At 36.8% G+C, this 26,959-nt stretch overlaps 1 protein-coding gene across 3 annotated transcripts in view; it reads right to left on the reverse strand.

Annotated features, from left to right (window-relative positions):
- The window catches only part of CPS1 (carbamoyl-phosphate synthase 1), a 135,942-nt gene that overhangs the window by 43,480 nt on the left and 65,503 nt on the right, over nucleotides 1–26,959 (reverse strand). For all 3 annotated transcript variants that reach the window (XM_074364058.1, XM_074364057.1, XM_010960062.3), the window contains 2 exons: nucleotides 25,913–26,089; nucleotides 15,340–15,458 (listed from right to left, as the gene is read on the reverse strand). In XM_074364058.1, the coding sequence (XP_074220159.1) occupies nucleotides 15,340–15,458; nucleotides 25,913–26,089 (296 nt within the window). The remainder of the gene's footprint in view (nucleotides 1–15,339; nucleotides 15,459–25,912; nucleotides 26,090–26,959) is intronic.

Consider the following 26,959-nt stretch of genomic DNA (forward strand, 5'->3'; position numbering starts at 1 on the left):
TGAATGATTTTTATTTCTTCCTATATGGGTGATCAGTCAATTCTTCAAAGGCTGCCATATTGCTTTAAATAAAACTACAAATAATGCTACTAAACAAACAAAAAAGAAACCATTTAGATTCCTCACATTTCTATTAGGGATGCAGGAAATTTGCATTTGTTTTGTCCACATTCAGCAATATAATCTTTTCTATTGCTGAAATATGCGTAATTCCTCTTATTCTTTCCCAGCAAAAGAGTCCAATAGAGCATACAAAGACATCTCCAGCAAATACACAACGTCTTCCTCCTCCACCCAACAGATAAAATTGGACTCTTAGCAACAAACAAATTTAAAAAAAGAAAAGAAAAAGGAAGGCTGATTGATAGAATTGGCCTTGTGCATACAAAAGTAAAGTGAACTAATTTTGTGTTCAGCTCTGGTAGCAAAAATATCTCTGTCACTAAGACTAACTCAATCATTACCACTCCCCATAGCATCTGCACCTCAGAAAGGTTTCATTATTTAAAGGGGACGCCTGAGAAAAGCAACAGTAACACAAAATAATGACTAATGAATGATACAATTTCAGAATGGGGGTGAAAACTATTTCTCATAGGTACCACCTCAAATCATACCAGGTGGGAGTTCTACAATAGATGCTACAGGGAGACCTGCAGAGTCCATGTTTTAAGCTGATTCTCAGAATATTTTCTTGGTGAGCCAAAAACTGCTTTAACTTTTGTTCAGTATTTAAATAACTAGATCAATAGCATGATATGATATTTTAAACATCTTAAAAATAAGGTGTATTAAATTGGAATGACATATAACTATATTCATATTCATCTATCTCAACTTGAATGCAAATATTGGGTAGGTGTGTTCCTATGAGGTTCAAAAGGATAGATCTTCTATAGTCTTTCATTCTTGGCCTCTTGGTTATTAATTTCAACTCTTCAGACATAATCATGAAATAGTGCAAAGCATTTTGCAATCCTCCTCACTTAGAAAACAGGTGTTGATTCTGACCCACCATGGCAATTACAGACATAAGTTAGAATCCTTCTTCCCACATTCAGTGCTGTCATAATTCTGCAGGGTACCCTTAAGTCCAAGACAGGATGCACGTGGCCTGTCTCTACATTTCCCTCGATCCCTGTCTCCACTGCTTCTGCATAACACAAGATTGGCTGGCATGTCACTACATACAGAAGAAAATTCACTTTATTCCCTACTTGTTCTGATACAAAATTTTATTTTAAGTCCCATTATAATAAAATAAAAGAAGAGATAGTTTGAAGACACGATTCATTAGCTTTGGGCCAGTGATTTAGATAAGGTTAAACCTCTACAGAGTCAAATACAAGATGAATAATCTTAAGTGGACATAAAGCTCATTTAACAATGTGGAGATTTAGATACATGCTCCTCATCTTTATCTGCCCATATCGGGCTGCCTTCCACTTTGTCTGCTAAAAAGGACTTCCATCAGAGGGAGATTTTTTTTTTTTAAATCAAACTAGGTAAAAGCTTATGTTAGGGACACGGCTATAATATGTCTGTTGTTTCAAAGGAAAATGAAAACCTTAATATGGAACCAACTCAAAACAGAATAACCACCAAAAGAAAGATAAACGCTGAATTTGTAATTCAAAACTGCTTTTTGAAGCCTCAGTAGGGACTGCTGTATTTATATTATATTGTAAATCAAGGGAGCATTACACCAAGCGAGAAATGTGCTCAGCTGAAAGCAGCATACTGCACTAAAGCACACAGTTTCACAATATGTATAATAAATACCTTATCCTTCCATTATTTGATATGTAGTTGTGTGTACTAGTATGTCTGTGTTTCTTTACTCCTTTGAACACACATTAAATTCATATTTCAGAACTGTGTCCTCTAAAATATGCTACATATACAACTTTTCCTTCCTCTACCAGCTTTCCTTGCTTTCAGAGTTCAAGGGCAGACTCTTCAAAGGTTACACTTGCATCACCGCATAATAGACTCTAAACAATAAAACAAAGAAAAGCCAAATAGCTGTGAGGCTGGCCTTTTCATAATGTTCAGTTTCTCTCTACTTAGCAGCACAAAATGACAGTCTGAAATTTTAGAGGAGGCAAAAACGTCTTAAAATCAGACAATCAGACGTTCACACGCTCTGCCATCATCTATCTTTTAACAGTTAGACAGCATGGCTCAGCTTCTACAGCGAGAAGTCTCCCGTCAGTTCTCTGGTTTTATAAACAATACAAGCCTCTCTCCTCTTTCTCTTCAACTTCTGATGCAGATTTTGTTGTTGTTGTTTAAAATTCTACCCTGTCATCTCTGAAACTTCCTCCACTCACACTTAGTCCTCAATAATAAATGATAAAAGGAAATGGAATAAATTCCCCTTAATAAGGAAATTTTCACCTGGCGTAGAGGAGCTGGGGAAATCTATTAGCCGACCAGAGGCACGCCTGCAGCATCGCAATTACCAGGGGAGCCCGCGCACTTCGCAGTCCTCTCTTCCACTTGACTGGCTTTTATCTGATCCACCAACTCACAAGTCATGCTAAACAAATTTCCCTCCAGACTGCACAAGCTCTAATGTGAAAATGAGCACTCCACTTGGCCTACAATTACGGGATGAGCTTGCCATTTTATTATTATCTTCTTTTAAAAACTCCCCCAGAAGGCAGAAGCTGAGAAAAACACTAGGCCTGATGCTTGGTAATGACACCTGCTTTAATAAGGAAAGAGAACCGTGTAAGATGTAGGTTCTCTGTCCTGAGACCCCTCACTGGCATTTCCCCTGAGTTTTGCGGGGCTTCACTGATTACTTTTGGCATTTCACAGGTTCAAGACCATCCCACAATCACAATAATGCAATCAAGTGGAGGAGTTATTTGTCTTCACATCTTTTTTTTCAAGGAGACAGGTTATTACCTTGAGAGAAATGCAAGACAATTTTCAAAAGCAGCAGCAGCGTTCAGAAAAGCAAAGGATAAAACCCAAGCAATTGGGTAAATACTACTATTTTCTCTTAAGTTTTGAGAGCACCATGCCTTATGTCTGTACAGAAATGAGGTCTCTGGAGGAATTAAAGAAAACCTCGGTCTCTCTCTCATGTCCAGGACAAACAATACCTAGATCTGATGTCTGAGTGAAACCACGCCAGCGTGAAAAGACTCTGTTAGGATGTGGGTCCACCTGGCACTACCACAATAATGCTATAAAGCCGCCAAGTGTTGATTTTCAAGGGATGACACACTTAAGATTATACTTCACCTTAAAGGCTATTAACAGCAACAAAATCAAAATGAAGAAGAAAACTTTATGAGAAATTAACACTGTAGCTATTGTTAAGTAGGCAATTTTTAACTTCCTGAATCCTATGTTCATTTCTTACCAATCTTGAGTAATCCCAAAAATCCAGAAATACTGTTGTATAACTTTAAAAATGGTAAGGCCATTTATATACTATTGATTATAACAGCATAATTATATTCTATAAATAACCAAGTAATAAAACTGGGGAAAATAACCTAATAGAGGTTCGGTTAATCATAATTTTTGATCCTTAATAAATCACATTTTGCATCTCAGTATTCTCAGTTGAGAATGCTGTGACTTTCTCTGCACTTGATTCGGTAACAATGAAAAACAAACGCAAACCACTTAATCACAGTAGCAAGTCCTGTCTATTAGTGTATAAGAAAGTGTTCTGTTACATTCAAAAGAGCATGCTTCTACTAACTGAATAGCATTTACCTGACCAGATTGAGCTAAAAGGCAAAGTCTATACTATAGAATATTGCTTCTGTTATTTCTACTCAGCAAATTTATTTATAATTTTAAATACATTCTCTGCATTCTTTTCCAAAAATTAAGAGGATGATTCAGTAAGCAAAATCCTGGGTTTTCTCATGAAGATAGGTTTGTTATATGCCTGGAATTTAAATCCAGCAGATTAAAAAATATATATATATATATATATATGCATATACATATGTGTGTGTACATGTGTGTGTGTGTGTGTGTGTGTGTGTGTGTGTGTATAGATATAGATCATGAGGCCTCAGTAGACAACTGAGATCGAATGAGCATTCTTTGATGTTTTAAAATTTCTTATTTCACAAATAAGTGTATTTAGAAGTCCTATATTTTAAAATTTCTCCATCATCTTTGTTTAAAGCAAGTCATGTTTCCACAGAGTAGTTTTCCAAATATCACATATGTTGTCCAAGCAATAAATGTATAACTTTCAATATATAACTTTCTTTGACTTCTAGAAACTATTACTTAGCATATTATTAAAATGAGTTTCTTAACCGAAGCCTATCTACTGATAACTACTGCATAGAATTTTTTTTCTTGCTAAAAGTAACATATATAGGAATAATTTTTGACCAAATTTTTCTAGTTCTTGAATGAGAAAATTGAAGCCTTTTCTGGAAAGGGGAAAAATAAGAAGCCACCTCTATGAGGATGTGGAAAAATTCTAGAATTAAATTCCTGCTCACATGTCACACTAGATCTATGTTAATCTGAGACATATGAATATATTTTGCACATTAATATCCATGATAGCAAAAATTCTTGTCTATTTCATACTATTGACTATATACTCGAGAACTAATTGAGTAGCTCACTCTTCAAGCTACCTAGAGCAAGGGATGGTCAATTAAGTCGGTCTGTTGGCTTAAGATAAGTGGTAGGCAGGGAAGGAGGCAGTAAGTGCAACGTCACACAGCCATGTGATGGCCATTACATTATCGTAACATGCCTACACAGGCAAATAGTGCCTGTCTATTTCCACCTTAGATAGGCCGATACCACGGCCAAATCTACAGTCAGGCTCCAACTACCCCCAGAAAAAAAAAATTTCATCAGTCGGGTAAAGATAAACGTGGCAAGTGGTTAGCACAGTGGAAGTAGGTAACGAGTGCTTCATAAACACAAACGCCAGAGGATGAGGGAAAAGGGAGGGAGCACGCACAAGCAAGGAGAAAGCGAAGAGGAGGAGGAGAAGCAGCAAGGAGTTAAGCAGAACAAAACCAGCAAGCTGCCCAAATTTGGCCCCCGCAGCCCAGCTCTTCTAAGTCTCTTCCCTCTCTCTGCAGCAATTCTGTTTCCAGGCCTTGAGGTGGTGAGGACCACCATACTTTGTACTCCCTGCAAATCGCAAACGATCTCCTGGAGACAGTGGTCACTCAGGCATTTACTCTGCTATCAGAAGGCAGAGCCACTGCCTCCCACTCCCAGGGAAAGGCATCACCCACTTCATCTTCCAGGGGACTCGTGGACTTCTCCCCCAAGGAAGGTACCTAAGGTATGAACGAGCAGGTGAAAATATTCTGGGGTCAGTGAGTGATTACCTAGCTTTTGTAATAATAGTTCAGGTCGACTATTCCGCCTAAATTTAATTTCCATTGTACACTTCAGGAATTTTTAACTCACTCCTGCATTAACCTGAGAGATGGAGGCATCTGCATTTTATCTAAATAAAAAATAAATGTATATGTATGTATATATGTATATATATTTATAATATACTGTCTTATAAATACAGAAAAACCTAAAAAGAGAATTCTTATTATCCTAGCTCTCTATGCCCTTGAAAATTCTATTTGCGTCTTTTAAAGGTGACTCGCCAAAGCTTTCTCCCTGCCAGGCTCCCATGTTTTCCCCACAAGAGTTCTAGAAAAGGGCACATCTCTTACAACGCTTCTGCTCTAAGTGGGGTCAACAATTCAGGCAGGAAAACACGCAGCTCACAACTTGACAGCTAAGGAGGAACTGATCTCCAGCTGTCTGATTTAAAAGTCATATCTCTACAAAGACGCTTTTGAAAAGGGTTAGTGACTAGAATTGAAGGCAGAAGCCCTGGGCTAGATTTCTTGCTTTCCTCTGACTGGTATGACATAAAGTATGACACACACCTCTGTGTGACTCAGTTTCACCATCTACAAAAATAGAATAGTGATTATTTTCCACCTGTATTATAATAGAAATGCACTTTAAGGTCACTAGAGAAATATAAATCTCTGTATTATAAATATAATTCTATATTTTTTACCTTAATCTTCTTTGCTGTTTAAGTAAATCAGAGCCTTCTCTACACTTGTACATATTTATTAATATTTTTCATAAAAACGTTTTTAAAAATTTGCAGTTTTGAAAACTTGGATAATTGTGTTAATCGCAAATTTTGGCTTTTTGTCCTCAACAAGCAATAGAGATTTCATAATGTCCATGTAACTATTATAATGTCCCCAGTGTATATAATCTCTGACAATAAAAATTAGATAAATCCCCTTCTATTAGAAAACAGTTTATTCAGAGCCTTACCAGCTAATTAGTAAATATATAGTCACTTAAATAATGAAAACCTAGAGATTCTGATTTACAATGTCTTCCAACACAGAGTTTATATTTTAGACTACGCATTTCAATTAACAGCTCTGTGGTCCCTTTAACTAACCAGGAATTGTAATACATCTTCCTCCATTCCAATTTTTCCCTTCTTTGGCATCACTGAGAAATTCTGATTTTCACTTTCTACCAAGAATATTTTTCATTTATTTAATGGGCACATTATCAAACAAATATTATTGGATTTTTACTATATGCATGGCCAATTCCCCCAAAAAATAGGGTAAATAAGAATTGAAAGCCATCTTTATCTTTTTCAGAACTGATGCTACACTTTAGAATGGTGAATACATTCTACTCTTTACTCATACAAATCAGCAAAAGCTCTTAAGAAACTCTTATAATAAAAGCATATTAAGACATTACGCTATTTAAAATTTCCCCTAACAGAATTTACAGTGTAATTGGAGGATGTTATTAGCATACATGTAATAATCACAAAATGAGTGAAACTGTGTGGCTTCAACTATTATATACACTGAGCAAATAGGTAGATAATATTCACATTAATTTCTATTCACAGAATTAATTTCCATATAGTAAGAGTCTCATTTTTATGAAATACAAGAGAAGTATAACAAAATAAGAGCAAACACAATTTGTCACTTCCTAAGTAGAATTCCTCTATTTACCTATTTTCTCTTTGTCATTGCACATTTGGTCCTTATAGTCTAGCTCCTACTCTTACCTCCCCATCATCAAATTTGGTGGACTTGCTGCTCAGTTCACTCCCTCTCTGCTCTCCCTAAACCTAAATATTGCTGAAAGTGTCTTCTTATTTTATTTATTTTTAATTGTCTCTTCCTTTGGCTCCCATGACATTGGGATGTATTGAAGCAAAGATGCTGTCCTTGGATTCTGAATATCCCGAACTCAAATCCTGGCTTCAGTGTGCACTACCCCTGAAATCTTGAAAAATGTACTTAAACACTGTGAGTCACTGTTTTGTTTATAAAATATGCAGGAGGGATGCATACCTTCTAAGAACTCTCAAGTTGAGACTTACGTGAGGTAACACACACAAAGGTCTCAGAGCTTTTGTTTTTAACCTCCATTGAACTTTTCTGGCTTTGTGTTTCTGCCTCTCATTGTTCATTAAAAGCATCCTGTCTTCTGTATATCTATGTGTATACAGATCTTCAAGAACACAAGTCTTCAAATACAAGTTTGAAGACAAGTCTTTCAAAATAGATTACAAATCCAATGAAGGCAAGTTAATAGCTAACAATTTGGTCTAATTATAGCTTCTAAGAGAATTATCATCAAATAAATATATAACCCATAATGCTGAAATCACAGATACTGACATAGGGTAATCTATTAAATCCTGACTATCACTAGATGCATACATACAAATCGTGAGTGTTATGTTATTTTAAATCAACTTAAGATTTTTGGAACTTTCAAATTTATAAGAATATGCAGAAAATATATAATATAATATTTATTTTATGAATGATCTAAATATCACCTCGAAAACATTTTAAGTAAAACACGTATCTTGCCCATGCTGGACTCAAGTACTCTCTCACACTTTCAAAATGCACAATTATTTGTCAAAATTATAAAAACACTGTTTAATATAGTTCCCTGTGCTATACAGTAGGACTTTGTTATCTACTGTATATATAGTAGTTAGTATCTGCAAATCCTGAACTCCCAACTTATAATAGCCTATAATGAAAAAGAATATGAAAAGGAATATACATATGTATAACTGAATCACTATGCTGTACACCAGAAACTAATACAACACTGTAACATTGTAAATTGACTATACTTCAATTAAAAAAAACAGTTTAAATAATGAATTCAATGAGGGTTCTCAAAACATTAAATATTTGATGTAAAATATTATTTAAGATATATATGATACAAGAAATTATTACTTAAAAATTAATAGACGCCTGTCAAATCTGTGACATCACCTAAAATATCTCATCTTATCACATGGAACATAAAACAAATTAAAAATAAAATGTATTTTTGGCATTAGTTCATAGGTATGGAAATTCTCACAGTAATGCTCCTCTTTACAGAGAAAAATAAACTTTTTTATGTAAGGTCCAATATTTGGTATTCTGAAAGAGGTTTATCAGATAAATGATTTAGGGTATGAAGACTAAAACCATAAGATAGTAATATGTAGTAACTGATAAAATTGTTTTCCTTTAAAGTCAATTACTTTACACATAATATATTATATATTCATCTTAGCAGCATGACTGCCTAGTAAAATAAAAGAGTACTTTTTTTAAACTACAGTGAAACTGAGATTTAGTGAACTATAATGTGAGTTGATAGCGAATACAGGGGACATAACCCATTTTCTGCAAGTCAAATCAATGAGTTCCATTAAAGTATCCAAACATCTCTATTTTCATTCTGCATTCAAAATAATAAATACCCACATACTTAGTATATATACTTAAATGTCCACAGACTGGAGTGGAGGAAACAACAAATGGTATCACAAACATATCACAGTAAAGGAGCATAAAAAGTATAGCATGTGCTCATATGTTACATACAATGAAATATATCTATTTCTTTCTCTAAATTGCTTCTATATTTAATACACTTCAAGGCTAATTGTTTATTGTTATATATATTTTTTCTACCAGAAAGTATAAGTTATCATTAGAAAGTTAAGTACTGACCCTTCTCTGTCTTATGCCTAAGGGTTAACAACTTTTAGGGGGCACTTTCCCCCTGGAAAACTTCAATCAAATATAAGCACAAAACATTCTTGTCCAGTTTTGCCATGCCTTGTGAGCAAGTTAAATAAAAAGTCAATAGAAACTAACATGTGGAGGAGAGGACATTCAAAGGGAGTGTTCCAGCTAAGGTGACACCTGCATTATTACATCTGCCAGAAGTTTGTGGCTGCAGGGAAATGACCAAATTTACTGAGCTCAATTTAGCACTTGAATGCCCAAGTGGAACTCACCAGGCTTGCCCTAGATTGTTTTCCTAAGTTACAGGCACACCTATGACTTTCCAGCACTCATCAACGGACGTAGTTTATCACACTGAACTTAGTGATGTTCATATGAAAATTGGGTCCTTCTCTTTTTTACTACATTGATTGTAGCAGTAAGTGGCAGTGAGGGGGGAAGAGAATATTAATATCAGAATTAAAATAGTAAAAAAAAAACCCTATAATATATTGGACAAAAGCATTTCCTGAATAATTTGCACATTAATCCATAGAAAATTAAGTTTATATCAACAATTAGTAGAGAAATAAATCCAAATTTTAGCCTCATATACTTATATGGCATGAACTGTATCACAATGGCCATATCCCCTACTTTTGAATCTCTAAGATGGATGAAAACAGATTCCTTTTAAATAGTTAAGCATGATGTTGCCAACATAAGTAGCAGCATTGTGCAAAACAACAACAACAAAAAAACAAGAAGCAAAATGGACCATTCTAGGAAAATTGCCCAAATTGAATGAAATGCAGTTATCATAAATGGTGGAACCCTTCCCTTTGGAGATCTAACATGGTACAGCACAAGCCCTGGCTGGCTGTCTTCTTTAATCCAATCACTTGAAGGAAAGATTCAAAATTTAATTCAACTTAGTTTTAGCCAGTAAAAGAGCAAAATTATAGAACTTAAGTGGGTACAATAAAATTCTTGAGCTAGACAGTCAGTCAGAAATAGCTGAAGAATCCAAAAATTAAAATTAGGAAATGAAAAAATTTAAAAAGAGTTCTAAGCAGAGGATAGGCAGATGCTCAAAGCTGGTAATTAGCACTCAGTGTTTCTCCTGCCTGCTCACATTGTTGTTCTTTTTTTAAGTAACATGATTGTCTTTCACCTAAAATTGATAATCCAATTTAATATTATAAATAAAAATGTTTGAGGAGTAATGTCCTGAAATAGTTCTTGTCCACAAACCAGCTTTACTATAGCTGACTTCCTTACTTACTTACAGTAAAAGGGGTTCAGCCGAGCTATTTTTGTACCTGTGCTCATCTATTAATTACTAATATAGTTGAACTCTTTATCAGATGTGCTACTTCTACATTGATGGGACTATTCTCTCTTTATTAACTACGTAACTATACTGGAAGTGTCTCCTATACGTAATCTTATTTTCTCCAGACATTATATAATTCACTTCTCCATATCCTTAAACATATACACACACACACACATCTATATATGTACGTGTATATATACATAGACACATATACATATGTATCTATGCATATATACATACACATATGTGTTGCTGTACATATGTATATGTGTTCACACACATACACACTTATATATAGCACAGTGGTTAAATATCAAACATCCTTGGTTCTAGAGTCCTGCTCAGATTTGGTCTTAATTCTGTCATTTACTAGCATGTGATACCAAAAAATTGCTAAATAGCTCAGTGCCTCAGTTTCGTATCTCTAAAGTCAGGATAATTACTGACTTCTTAGGTTATGGGAATGATTAAATGAAACAATGTATTAGAGCAGTGTCTGATACGTAGTCAACAAATTTGGTGATTATTACCTTGCACTTGGAAGGTGTTTGACTGAATCAAAATTCAAGTCTCTGTTCTAAACCCATTCTTTGTACTTTATTGAACAATTCTTACCAAAAGACTCTAGTTGATAAAAACATTTGACATATTTATCTGCTTGACTTATGGTACCTGCACTTCTGCCCTCCAATTCGGATTTATTTGCATGACCAAAATTGAATGTCTAAGCACTAATGGAGGAAAGGATTACAGGTGAGATTTTTGTAATTTTTAATAGATCAAAATAAGCATATTTTTCTTCTAGTGAAAATGCTATATGGGAGAAGCATTATGTGTGAAGGAATCAGTGTTGGTAAGATAAGTGAGTGTGGGGAAAATATACTAAAGTCAGGGTAGCTTGGCAGTGAAGGCCAATGGATAAGCTCATGCAAATGTTACAGCTACACTGAAACTTCTGACAGGCTCGAATTTTTTACACTCCTTGCAAAGTGGTCTTGTAACGTGAAGTTCAAACATCTAGATCCCAATGCATATGCATAACACATTGGAATCCTCCATGATACAACTCACATCACACTGAGTAAAGAGAAACTTTTAAAAACCTAAAGAAATCCACTGTGAAATATGTTATCACTCCAGGTCGATTAATGCCACTACACCAGCTTATAAATTTGGGGAACTGCCTAGAACAGTCAACTTTCCTAGCAGGCCCTTGGGCAGCAATAAACAATTTAAGAATAAAAGGAGAAAGTCAGTGAACTCAAGTAGAGAAGAGGAATTTTTCTTGCTGAAGCTGTCTGAATAGTGATTAATACCTAAGTTGGTAAGAATGGATTTTGCTCTGGAAGTTTCCAGAGGGTTGCCCTTGCTGGGCCCATGTATTGAAGATGGCAAACTGAGTTCTGATGGAAGCAAGCACTCAGAGCTGAGATGCTGAGGGATGCTGAGCTGATCACTCTACCACCTGGCTAACTTGTCCCCTCACCCGGGAGAAGACTGGGCTTTCATACTTCATCCTCAGCGTGATACGTGTTTCTCTCCACTCTTCAAGGAAGTAAGAAAATTATAATTTCCACTTTCTCACAGACATGAAAAACTGATCAGCTACTTCCACAGTGCCAACCTTGTTAACATCATTGTTTTGTTTCTCTACTCCAGTATGAGACATTCACATATATGCCTACATTGGGTATATTCCATTTGGAAGTCAAATTCTGGACCTCATTTCAGACGACTATATGTAAATATAAGTCATAGACTGCCATCAGTGTAAGTGCTCGTCTCATCTTCTGCTAGTTAATGTGTTTATTGGATTTTAGAAGAATTTTAGCATGATTAACAACTGTAGAGTGGGGATTTTTGCCCATTAGCATAATGGACTGGTATTGATCTTTTGATAAGAATGACACTTGTATCACTAGCTATCATTGCTTCCTCATAACAAAAATAGGGCTGGTATTAAAATCAGTGCCAATGCATCATAAAGAAAATTAAGAAATGATACATTGCAAAATATATAAGCAAGTGTAAATTGTGACTCTGAAAATGGGTCTTAAAATGCGTAATATCTAAAATCACAAAATACTCTTCATTATAACAAGTAGCATTTCCATCTTCAGGGAGAATGAGAGAAAACTTTCTTGGGCACTTATGCGCCAGAGGTCCTTTACGCATATATCATTTAAGCTCCATAACAAAATTATAGTAGACATTAGCTGGAAGAATGTGAGGTTGGAGAAGTGAGGGAGGTCACGTGCCCGTGATTCCGTGGTGCACACCCATCTATCTGACTGGCCCCATGGCCTGTGCTCTTTCCAATCCACAAGGAAGGAACCAGGTGAAATTTTACCCACATTTAGCATTCTATACTTTATCCTCTCTTTAAGCTTCTCCTTTTCTCCTAATTAAGATTCCCACTGTCTATTTCCCATGGACCTATAAGAAAATTTCAAAGGGACTTGAGCACGTTGGTACCAGAAATATATTCAGGCAAGAGAATTTAGGGATCGTCCCAAATCACACCAAAGAAATAGCTACCTCCTAAGCCTGCATCTAAAGCCAGCCTTTCCAACATGGGACCAGCTGAGATTTTGAAACAAAGTTAACTATAGGTAAATACAAATGAAGAAGAGCAGCTGATCTTAACCTTTTCCCAACTGGCAATACATAATTCAGCCATACAATGCCAACTGTTACTAGAGAACTCCTATTACTGTTGTAGCAGTATCTTCCTTGATGTCTGAGCATCCCTGGGTAATTAGAGGCTGAGAAAAAGCAGAAGATGTCATAATCCAGGCTAATGGTGAGGATAATCAAAATAGGGCAAGAAAAAGGCAAGTCCTACACCATTAGTTGCAATATTCTTTCAACCTCAGACCCCAGTGTAACACAGAACAATTAAGAAAGGTAGCTTCAGTGGCCATCTATTCTTATTTTATTTATCCAGCGCTTCTAAATAACAATCACTATCGAATTGCTATGTGTGCATCTATGACACTCAAAAAAATTAATTAAACAGTAAAGTGGCCCTCAGATAATAATCAGTTCAGGATTTAGTTAACACCCTAACATCATCGATCATCTGTTGAGTTCTTGAAACAAGAGATAATTGTAAGCATTCTGTTTTAGAATCTTTTAAATTATTAAAAGCTTTATACAAAAAAATTTTAGTGTAGATCATTATGAACAATATAAAAATCTACATTTACAAATATAGATTTATGCCAGAAAATGGAGACTTTAGTTTAAAATGTCAAATTATCAGCAACAAATACAACAGAATGTGAAAGTCAGAAAGATATTATAAGTGATCTGTAACAGTGAGCCGTTCTAATAATCCTCCAAGCACCTATTTTACTATCAACGTACACTCATTTCTGCTTAGTTAGAATTTCAACTTACCTTCTGGTTGTAACAGAAGCTATTCAATTAAAACATCTAATTTGTCCAAAAATCAGAATGTATATCAAGTGGAAATTTAAATCACAATAACATCTGTTGTTTTTCACCCCAGGTCTCTTCCATGGCTACAATTAGCATACTGTAAGTTTCTAGCACCCTCCTGTGGTTTAATTGGAGTGGTTTCAGAGGCATTTGAAATCAGTTGTCTGAAACTGAAAACACTGGAACAAGACTATAATTCAACATAGAAATTCTGCTGGCATCATAAACCAAGAAAGGAAACCTCAAGTCAGCAAAATTCTAAGATGAATGTACAGGCTCAATTCTTAACTTATCTGCTATCTACTGTTCATTTTATGTGATCACCACGAAGGATGACTTACAAGCAACTAAGCTAGTTTCACATTTGGCAGATTGGAATCCCCGATTTTCAAAACTAAGCATCGCTGCAGGTAATTGTTGAATGGATGAAAAAGAACCTCATTTTACTTAAAAAGAAAAGCAAGTGTTTTTATTGCCCAGTTTGTGTGCATCTTGATTAGGTAAACACAGTAACCCAATTATATGATGCAGTAGTTTGAGTTGAGAAATCCAGGCTTTGAGAGCATCCACCGTCTTCAGCCACATTTTAAGTGATTAACTTTTCTACATTTACTAAAATCACTTGAGAATAATTTATGCAAACAAAATTTTTCCCTCTAAACACACGCCTAGGCTTGCAGGTGAGAGTTCTTCCCAGTACTATTTCAAAGCCCTCTTGAAGGGGAGAAGCTAAAGAGGATTTTACTGTCTTTCTGAAATTGGTAATGCTCCTATTACCAAAGATCCATGCTTAAAACCTATCTGTGACTGCATGTGTCTCGAGGAACGACCTTCTCATGAAATTAAAAAAAAAAGTAGATTTTAAAGCACTGATATTATCAGAATATTCTGAACATGAAATAAACTTTTTAAAAATAATTGGCCATGAAGGAGATAAAAATGCAAATTAGCACGAGGTAAAGAGTCTATGAACAGAAATTTGAATGTAGCTTATTTGCATGCTAAACTGAATGTCCCAATGTTAAAAATATCAGTAGAATGCAAGAGGCATATGTTTGCTCATCCATACGCAGCAACATGTAGGTTAATATTAAAAGCAAAATATAGACTTCAGAACTTGGAACATTTACAGAAAACAGAAATATTATTCATTTCATTATTGATTAATAAAATCTAAATCTAAGTAATGCTTGGTAATTAAATAGCACATGAATTCATAAATGTACACTAATTTTCATAAATTCAAAAGACCTAATAAAAATATCACCATGTTTGATGGCAAGGGTAGGGGTAGGAGAAAACTAAAAATATTAATAGATGACTTTAAAAGGTAAACATCTAAAAACTGCCATTTCTCCCAGCTATGGCTACTGCTTTTCAACATTGGCACCATTTACTTCACTGAAGCAGAATTTGGGCCAAACATGGAAGGGTAAGAGGAAGACAAACTTGCACAGAGGATACCTGGAGTCAATCAGAGCACTACGGCCTTACCTGTTGAGCCCTTTTAGTGTCTTTTCCATGTTTAAAATGTCACGCATCTTATACAAAAACCACTTGTCAATGGATGTGAGCTGCATAATCTCGTCAAGGGACATGTTGTCTTCCAACGCCTGCCAAAAGGAGAAGAGCTGTTGTCTTTGGCAAACACTTTATAAATGTCTTATTTGGTTGAAAACATGGCAGCCTTTCCTCTCCATGTTATTCAGAGAGCCTGAGGCTGTAGACTGAGAATGAAACTGATACCATATCACTGATGTTCCTCCCAATAAACCGACAGACATCGCCAACTATATCCACAAACGGCATGCAAAGGAGGCGCCCCGAGTTAGTCAGAGTGGTGTGTGCTCAGAAAAATCCCCTGAACAGGCTCTTTATATGACTGCTTTTTATATGACTGTGTGACCAATTAGATTCTAAATCTGAGACATCTTTTTGGAATTAGAGAGAATCTCTTGAAACTATAGTTACGCCAAATCGGTAAGAAAATGTAGAATCAATATAATGATCTTTTAACTTGTATTTTGGATAATTACCCTTTAGCATATTTCGCGTATTTTTATCACTTCACTCCACATTCACACAAACCAGTCAGTGAGAATTTATGGATCATATCTCTGGCTTGGTGTTATTTCTCTAGAATATTTCCCCACAGAGGACTTCAGAAAATTATTCTGGATCAGTTACTGTGACTTTTGTGCTAAGACGGGCATTTTACAAAATCCTAAAATATTCTAAAACAATGTAGTAATAACTGCTGTTCTGACAGGCAGCTCGGCTTTTTCCTCAAGCTTACTTTAACAATTTCTCAAAAGTAAAATTACAACTGTGGGTCATAAAGCTGAGTACAAAAGGCAGCTGAAAGAAGAGAGAAACTCTCAAAACCAAAACCTTCATATTCAAAAGGTGCCTACTCTTAGTCTTTACTATTTTTAGATATCTATAGTCGATGAAAAAAATGTTAATCAATTAATATTTCAAAACAATGTATTTTAGAATGGAATGCTGCATTTTTAAATCCCACTAAGAAATATGTGTAACTAATGACTGCTGTTATATTTCTTAATTTTCTTAAAACTTTTACTTATTTCATAGGAGGGAGAAGATGGCGGAGTAGAAGGACGCTCGCAGGTCACCCTCTCCCACAAATACACCAAGACCCACATCTACAGACCCACTCAGCCAACCAGAGCACCTGTGGAACTCCGACAGAACATCGCCCTCTTCAAAAGATAAAGACGCCAAAAATCTGGTAGGAGAAAAGGAAAAAAGAAAGAACAAAAGGCAAAGCAGAGCGGGACGGGTCCCGCGGGGAGGGAGCGGCAAAGGAGGACTGGCGCTCGCTCGCTGGGTCTCCCCTCTCCAACTGAGAGGCCAGCGGGACGGAGGGGGAGCCTCCGAGGCTCGGATCTGTACAGAGCAGCCCTTGACTAACAGAACTAAGTTAAACGGGCACAGAGCGCCCCCCGACACCCAGCCTGAGACGCGGGCCGGCAGCAGCGGTCAGGGCCAGGCTGCACAAGCCGGGCGGAGGACGGAAGTGGCTGCATGAAGGCAGCCCCGGGGGAACGCAAGGGGCTGCGCGCCGTGGCTGTGGGTGCACAGGGCAGAACAACCTGGGCCCTCCACAAAACAGCAAGGTTGATGTGCTCTCGGGGGAAGGGTGCACACCCCCATCTCTGAAAACCCGCGGAAAGTTTTCGGGGGAAGAGAGGCAGGGCTCAGGCATAGCCGCCATATCCTCCGCGCTGAGCACTCAGGCGGGGTCGGGGTCGGGGGCGAAACCTGCATCCCCACGGAAGGGCTTAGCAGCCTCAAAGGCCAGACTGAGACTGGCCTGCAGCCCGGGGCAGATAGGATCCTTCCATCCTAGTCCCTCAGAAAACTTGTTCCACAAAGACAAACAAGGAGCTGGGTTTTGGCTCGGAGCAGGGACAAGGCTGTCCCTCGGTCTTCCCCGAGCCCACCTGCGGAGCGCTGACCAGGGCGGAGCGCGCAGCCGCACAGAGAGCGGAACTACCGGCGGCGCAGGTAGAGGGAGAGCGGCCCCCCGGTCTTTCGGGCAGGAACACAGCCCCTGACTGATGTGCTGGGAGGGGGCACGACCCGCCCTCCTACCCGGCCAGTCTGCAACATCTGACTGCGGCATCCGGAGGGGCAGCGACCCGCCCGCCCACAGCAGAGAGCTGCACCTGACCCAGTGTTAGGAGGAGGCGCGATCTGCTTGCCGACAGGTGCTGGGAGCAGCACAGAAGAGGGCACCAACGGAGGGCCTCTGAAAACAGCAAGCTGAGCTTCCAAAACAGGACGAAGACAGAAAGACTTCACAGTAAAAGCACACAGACTCCAGGAGAACACCGACAACCCCCCCCCCCCCTTTTTTTTAAAATCTGTTTTTACCTGTTCTATTTTCTATTACTCTCTTAATCTTTACTTCTTAATTCATTTCTATTTCTCTTGGGTTTTGATGTCCTGCTATTGATTAGACACAGGTTTCAAATACATCTATTCATCCCCCGCCCCTTTTTTTCTAAAGGTTTTAAAAGGACGTCTCAACCCGATTAATACTCTGCTTCAACTCACTCTTCTATTATTCATTATACACTGTTTTCAAACCCTCTTTCTCCCTTCTTTTAAAATTCTTTCTCTCTCTCTTATTTTTTTTTCTTTTTTTCCTAAGTTCTATTCCTAAATAGGCATTAGATAGATAAAATCCTTAAGGACCAAAATAAACAACTGATACTCCATAAACCACAGTGCCAAAGAGGTATGAGCAAGATGAAGAAGCAGAAAAACATTTCCCGATTAAAAGAACAAGAGAAATCCCCTGAAAGAAAGATCAACGAAATAGACATCGATAGCCTACTAGATCAAGATTTCAAAAAGGGAGTGATCGAATTGCTGAAGGAATTAAAAGAGATAGTGTTTAGAGATATAAAATATGTCAAAAATGAAATTGAAGCTGTAAAGAAGAGCCAAGTAGACTGGGTAAACTCATTGACAGAGATGAGGAATGATCTAATAGCTGTGCAAAGCCGACTAGATAATGCAGAGGAACGAATTAGTGATCTAGAAGACAGGGCAATAGAAAGCACCCATTCAGAAGAACTACAAGAGAAGCAAATAAAAAATAATGAAAATAGCATAAGGGACCTATGGGATAATATAAAGCATCCCAATCTTCGCATAATAGGGGTCCCAGAAGGAGAAGAAAGATCAAAGGGGATTGAAAAGGTTTTTGAAGAAATCATGACTGAAAACTTCCCAAACTTAAAGAAGGAATCAGATATCCAAGTACAGGAAGCTCAGAGGGTCCCAAACAGGAAGAACCCAAATAGACCCACACCAAGACATATCATAATCAAGATGGCCAGAGTCAAGGATAAAGAAATGAATCTAAAGGGAGCAAGAGAAAAGCAAAGAGTAAGTTACAAGGGAACCCCCATAAGGCTCTCAGCTGATTTCTCTACACAAACACTACAGGCCAGAAGGGAGTGGCAAGATATATTCAAAGCCCTGAATGAAAAAAAAGATGCAGCCTAGGATCCTTTATCCAGCAAGGCTATCTTTGAGGATAGAAGGAGAAATAAAGAGTTTCACAGACAAAAAAAAGCTGCAGGAGTTTAGCAACACTAAACCCATGCTAAAAGAAATATTGAAAGGGCTATTCTAAATAGAAAAGCAGCAGGATGCTACAGAAATGAGAAACACACAACTGGAAAGGTGATAACTCATGAATTACAAATAAAGTAAACATGAAATTATAAAAGAAGACATACAAATCACTGAGAGTGGGAGAGGGAGGCAGGGAAATATAGAATATTTTTTTCTTTCTTTTTAAAATTTTTTTAACAGTAGGATGGGTTTGAGATCATGTTACTATCAGTTTAATAAAAACAGTTATAGTAATGGGTTGATAGATTTACAAAAAAGGGTAACCACAAGCCAAAAATTTACAAAGGAGTCACAAAAATTAAATAAAATCCATGATAATACAAAGGAAAATTACCAAACCACAAAAGGAAGAAGAAAGGAACAAAGAGGATATACCAATTCAACTGCAAAGATAAGTTCAAAGTGGCAATAAACACACATCTATCATTAATTACTGTAACTGTTAATGGACTAAATGCTCCAGTCAAAAGACACAGAGTGGCAGACTGGATAATAAAGCAAGAACCTTCAATATGCTGCATACAAGAGACCCACTTTAGGGAGAAGGACACATATAGATTGAGAGTGAAAGGATGGAAAAGGATATTCCATGCAAATGGAAAAGCCAAAAAAGCAGGTGTTGCAGTACTGATTTCAGACAAAATAGACTTTAAAACAAAGGCCATAAAGAAAGATAAAGAAGGACATTTTATAATGATTAAAGGAGTGATACAAGATGAGGATATTACACTCGTTAATATATATGCACCCAATATAGGAGCACCTAAGTACATACAAGAATTACTAACAGAGATAAAGGGGGATATTGATGGGAATACAATCATAGTTGGAGATTTTAACACTGCATTAACATCACTAGACAGATCTTCCAGACAGAAAATAAACAAAGCAACAGAGAAATTAAATACTACAATAGAAAAACTAGATTTGGTGGATATTTTCAGAGCATTACACCCCCAAAAAATAGGATATACATTCTTTTCAAGTGCACATGGAACATTTTCCAGGATCGATCATGTACTTGGGCACAAAAGAAACCTCAACAATTTTAAGAAGATAGAAATTATCTCAAGCATCTTTACTGACCACAATGCCATGAAACTGGAAATCAACAACAGAGAAACAAAGGAGAAAAAAAGGAAAGCATGGAGATTAAACAATATGTTATTGAAAAAACAATGGATCAATGAGGAAATCAAAGCTGAAATTAAAAAATACCTTGAGACAAATGATAATGAAAGCACAACCACTCAAAACCTATGGGACACAGCAAAGGCAGTGCTAAGAGGGAAGTTTATAGTGATACAGGCCTTCCTCAAAAAAGAAGAACAATCTCAAAGAAACAATTTAACCCACCACCTGAATGAATTAGAAAAAGAAGAACAAAAAGCCCCAAAAAGCAGCAGAAGGAAGGAAATAATAAAGATCAGAGAGGAATTAAATACAATAGAGATTAACAAGACCATAGAAAAAATCAACCAAACCAAAAGCTGGTTTTTTGAAAAAGTAAATAAAATCGACAAACCTCTGGCCAAACTCACAAAGAAGAAAAAAGAGAGAGCACAAATTAGCAAAATAAGAAAGGAAAATGGAGAAATTACAACAAACAAAATAGAAATACAGAATATCATACGAGAATATTATGAAAAACTATATGGAACCAAACTGGATAACCTAGAGGAGATGGACAAGTTTCTGGAAACATACTGTCCACAAAAACTGAATCAAGAAGAATCTGAACACTTGAACAATCCGATCACTAGAAAGGAAATAGAAATAGCAATTAAAAACCTCCCTACAAATAAAAGTCCAGGACCGGACGGCTTCACCGGGGAATTCTACCAAACATACAAAGAAGAACTCATACCAGTCCTTCTCAAACTCTTCCAGATGATTGAAAAGGAGGGAATACTCCCAAACTCATTCTATGAAGCCACCATCACCCTGATACCAAAACCAGGCAAAGACACTACAAAAAAAGAGAATTATAGGCCAATATCACTGATGAACATAGACGCCAAAATCCTCACCAAAATTTTAGCAAATAGAACCCAACAACACATAAAAAAGATTATACATCATGACCAAGTGGGGTTCATCCCAGGGACACAAGGCTGGTTCCACATACGCAAATCAATCAGTGTAATACATCACATCAACAAGAGAAAGGACAAAAACCACATGATCATCTCAATCGATGCAGAAAAAGCATTTGATAAAATTCAACACCCATTTATGATAAAAACTCTCGCCAAAGTGGGTATAGAGGGAACATATCTCAACATAATAAAAGCTATATATGACAAACCTACAGCCAGCATAGTACTCAATGGTGAAAAACTCAAAAGCTTCCCACTAAAATCTGGGACAAGACAAGGATGCCCACTATCACCACTCCTATTCAACATAGTCCTGGAAGTCCTAGCCACAGCAGTCAGGCAAGAGAAAGAAATAAAAGAGATCCAAATTGGAAAAGAAGAGGTAAAAGTGTCATTATATGCTGATGACATGTTACTATACATAGAAAACCCTAAAAGGTCCACACAAAAGCTACTAGAGCTGATTGAAGAATTCAGCAAGGTAGCAGGTTACAAAATTAATGTTCAAAAATCAGTTGCATTTTACACTAATGATAAATCAACAGAAAAAGAAAGTAAAGAAACAATCCCCTTTAAAATAGCACCCAAAGTAATAAAATATCTGGGAGTAAATCTAACCAAGGAGGTGAAAGAATTATACACAGAAAACTATAAACCATTGATGAAGGAAATTAAAGAAGACTTTAAAAAATGGAAAGATATTCCATGCTCTTGGATTGGAAGAATCAATATAGTTAAAATGGTCACACTGCCCAAGGCAATCTACAGATTTAATGCAATCCCTATCCAATTACCTAGGACATATTTCACAGAACTAGAAAAAATCATAATAAAATTCATATGGAACCATCAAAGACCTAGAATTGCCAAAGCATTACTGAAGAGAAAGAAAGAGGCTGGAGGAATAACTCTCCCAGACTTCAGACAATACTATAGAGCTACAGTCATCAAGACAGCATGGTATTGGTACCAAAACAGACATATAGACCAATGGAACAGAATAGAGAGCCCAGAAATGAACCCACAAACTTTTGGTCAACTCATCTTTGACAAAGGAGGCAAGAATATACATTGGAATAAAGACAGTCTCTTCAGCAAATGGTGTTGGGAAAACTGGACAGCAGCATGTAAAACAATGAAGCTAGAACACTCCCTTACACCATATACAAAAATCAACTCAAAATGGATTAAAGACTTAAACATAAGACAAGATACAATAAACCTCCTAGAGGAAAACATAGGCAAAACATTATCTGACATACATCTCAAAAATTTTCTCCTAGAAGAAATAAAAGCAAGAATAAACAAATGGGACCTAATGAAACTTACAAGCTTCTGCACAGCAAAGGAAACCAGAAGTAAAACAAGAAGAAAACCTACGGAATGGGAGAAAATTTTTGCAAGTGAAACCGACAAAGGCTTGATCTCCAGAATATATAAGCAGCTCATACGACTCAATAAGAAAAAAATAAACAACCCAATCCAAAAATGGGCAGAAGACCTAAACAAGCAATTCTCCAAGGAAGACATACAAATGATCAAAAAGCACATGAAAAAATGCTCAGTATCACTAATTATCAGAGAAGTGCAAATCAAAACTACAATGAGGTATCACCTCACACCAGTCAGAATGGCCGTCATTCAAAAATCCACAAATGACAAATGCTGGAGAGGCTGTGGAGAAAGGGGAACCCTCCTACACTGCTGGTGGGAATGCAGTTTGGTGTAGCCAGTATGGAAAACAGTGTGGAGATTCCTCAAAAGACTAGGAATAGACTTACCATATGACCCAGGAATCCCACTCCTGGGCTTGTATCCAGAAGGAAATCTACTTCAGGATGACACCTGCACCCCAGTGTTCATAGCAGCACTATTTACAATAGCCAAAACATGGAAACAGCCTAAATGTCCATCAACAGGTGACTGGATAAAGAAGAGGTGGTATATTTATACAATGGAATACTACTCAGCCATAAAAACCGACAACATAATGCCATTTGCAGCAACATGGATGCTCCTGGAGAATGTCATTCTAAGTGAAGTAAGCCAGAAAGAGAAAGAAAAATACCATATGAGATCGCTCATATGTGGAATCTAAAAAACAAAAACAAAAACAAACAAACAAACAAAAACAAAGCATAAATAAAGGACAGAAATAGACTCACAGACAGAGAATACAGACTTGTGGTTACCAGGGGGGTGGAGGGTGGGAAGGGATAGACTGGGATTTCAAAATTGTAGAATAGACTACACTGTATAGCACAGGGAAATATACACAAAATGTTATGATAACTCACAGAGAAAAAAATGTGACAATGAGTGTGTATATGTCCATGAATAACTGAAAAATTGTGCTGAACACTGGAATTTGACACAACATTGTAAAATGATTATAAGTCAATAAAAAATGTTTAAAAAAAAAACTTTTACTTATTTCTAGTATCAGAGGGACCATGATTACAAGTGTTGAGAAACCATGATTACAAGTGTTGAGAGACAATACAGCTCATAATTCTGTTGACGAGAATGAAATGACATCTAATGGGAATATTCAAAGGCATGTTTGCTTCATAGGTCTATCTATGTCTCTTTTGTTTAATTCTCCCTGTAACTGTAGCCAGGTTCCTTAATATTCTGTCTTCTTTGCCAAGTGATTAAAGGGACAATTGGCTGTTTGGCCATCAACATTGTGAGGGGGATAGAACTTTAAGTCAGTGACACTTTTGGCAGACCAAAGGATGTTTTCACACGACTGCACGCAGTAATTATCCTGCAATTGAGGGAGGACCTGGAATCTGTGGTCATTTCACTGTGAGGAAGGATGACCAGCATCACATCCACAGTTCTGAGCGGGAAGCAGGATCCTGCCAGTCTTAGGACTTGGTCTTCAAGAGCTGCAACCTGCCATGTCACACAGCAGTAATGAAGTTCATAACGACCCCAAACATGTTTGAGGTTACTCTAATGTTCCCCAAATCAAAAATAATGCCCTGCATTCTCTTCCAGTCAAAAGAGGTGATGACCAGTCATCCTGAAATAAGACTGCTGCAGAAATCAGACCTCAGAGCAAGTTGCCCTTTCTAAGAAGCACGAAAGCGAGTGAAGATTTACTCACTCCCTTCCTTCTTTTTCCCCTTCAGCCCTCCACACTCCTTAAACTCTTTGTCAAAATCACCAAGTTCCTGGTTGCTGTGGAAATGAACAGTAATGATGACCTCTAACAAACAGAAATCAGTTCCTTCTCCCGGCACTCTGGCAAGCAGTAGTTTATACCTCAGACCCTGCACTTCTTGCTCGTACTGTGTGCAAGAAAGAATCTCCACGCATTTTCCCTGAATTCTCATTCTTTATAAGTCTGTTAGAAAAGAATGAGAGATATGCTTGAGTTTTACAGCCTCGCTGGGAACTCGGAAATACTTCCTTTTTTCATCCACCTCAAGATGGCAGAAGTATGATTACTAGACTAAAGGAAAAAAATCTATTTACTGCCCTTTGAGAAAAAAATTATATGTATACACACACACACATACACACATATATGAATGTGGTACATTGCTTTTTAAGCAAAAGACTGAAATAAGAACAAGAAGGTAAAATGGCTTTCTAGAATAACCTCTCATCTCACCACCATGGAAAAATGTTAATTCTCCATTATCTTGAAACTCAGCATTGAGAAATGTCCATCAAAAAATACTAGTATCTCCAAGACTACTTCAGAATTCCAGTGGAAATTAAATAACCTGCATTTAGAAATCATAACTGTAAGGAGAGTATACATTGAATGCATTGAAGGAAACATACCCTTCCCTTCTTTCTCTCTCTGCAGGACTCTCTTTACATGGACATAAAAGTTGCAGTGAGTTTGAGACCACTAACAGCATTTTTCTGTTGCTACAAAGACCAATTATAGAGACAGATTCCCTTTCTAAAGACAAAATTCATATTTTCATCAACTCATCCTACATGCACATACACACACATACAATGGTCATCAGGGCTTTGTAGCTCCAGTGTAGTCTAACACTGTTGGAGGATTAATACCTAAGCTTCCTTAAATGTCAGAAAGCAATTCGGGGATTTCTGACCAGACAGATCCCAGCTGCCCAAGTCACCTTTTATAAAATCAGATGAGCTGAAACTTCAGAATTCTAAGCATAGTAAACAAGAAAGGAGATTAATATGGCATTTAATTTGTATTAAAGGTAACTGGTGGGTGGAAGTGAGAAATATGGGGCTTTTTTGTTCTAGAAAACCAATAAAATAATTACACAGAAAAGCCTATAATCATAGAAGTTCTTTATAGTTTGTTGTTGCTTAAACACAGAAAAAGGAGCAAATAAATAAAGATTATTCTAGACTCTTAGGTAGCACATACCAAGTGGTATTATTATTTTATGAATCTTCCTTTCTTAAATAGAATTTTACACATTTTCAAGGAGTGAGTAATGAGAGTGATAGGAAATGACAAATCAGTATTATTAAATACCTCAGAGTATTGATAATATGTGTACTAAAAGGGAAGATCATTTTGCCTATGTGATCATCCTTTAAAACTGCAATGTACCCTTTAAGGGGAGACTTTAAGTCAAAAAAGGGATAATTTTTCATTAATTATAGAATAATCTAATGAAATACACAGAAGTTTCCAATTTAAGACTATTAAAGAGAACTAATTTTTTTCCAAAAAAAGTCCCTGAATTCAAAACCACTTAGTGATTCAGTTTTACATTTAAGTCTAGGCTGACCATATTCAGAGAATATCTGATAGCACTGGGCCCCTTGTCCCATATTACCCTGGCGATGGCATAGATGCGGGTGCTGGATGGCTCCGCCAGCTCTCTTCTGAGATCGATGTTGGATGGCCACTCTTTGTTCATTGGGAGACGGGAAGTGAAACCGTCTATAGACGGGTGACACATCCGTAAAGCCTTCTGGAAACTCTCCTCAAAGGTGCGACCAATAGCCATGACCTGTAATCCACATTTAAGACCCATATTTATAGAAAGAGCTTGCATGTTTTTAATTTGTAACAAAACTAAAAATTGAATATTTTTCAAAAAAGAGTAGGAACAAGACATAGAGCAGAAGAATGCTACTGAAATGTATTTTTCTTCCTCTCCTTTTCTCCATAGTTTTGATGTAATGAGTCTTTAACATCATTGGGTCACTCTTTTATCACTTAGGGAATTTGCTAAGACTAATGAGGAAATGACCCATATTTGCTTTGGACCATAGTACGGAAATAAAGAATTTGTGGCCAGAGTATATAGACCCTTCCTTAATAAGAGTTTGCTTTTGTGCAGATGTCCTTCAGAATAAAAAGCAAATGAAGAGAAACTAGACATGTATTAATACAAAAACAGAACTATGTCTAACTGGGTATCAGTATCCAAGACAGGCTGTCTTTCTTTAAAGCTAAGCATTAATATTAATAGAACCTTGAGAATCATAACAAATACTGACAGATTCAGATTTTGAATGTAGGTGGAGACTAAATTCCCCATGACAAATTCAATATGTCTTCCCACAATCTTTGCAGCTGATCATACACTAATCAATTAGGAAAACCATATGGAGATTTAGTTTGGACAAGTTACAAGTCAGAACTAAACTTAAATTAACCTTGAAGGCTACCCAGTTATTTTCAGTGCATAAACACTGTCTTTGATTCTTTCCATGGAATAATAGATTGCTATGCATTTTTGGTCTCCAATTTAAAATAATAACAGTCATAATGCTCCCTTCAGTAAACTTCCATGATGCCTCAAATAGACCAAATTCCCATTAATGTCAGTTTAGTAAATCTTCATGTCAACTGAGTGACAAGATACATATTCAGA

This window comes from Camelus bactrianus, chromosome 5 (assembly GCF_048773025.1).
Source record: "Camelus bactrianus isolate YW-2024 breed Bactrian camel chromosome 5, ASM4877302v1, whole genome shotgun sequence".
NCBI classification, from domain to species: domain Eukaryota; kingdom Metazoa; phylum Chordata; class Mammalia; order Artiodactyla; family Camelidae; genus Camelus; species Camelus bactrianus.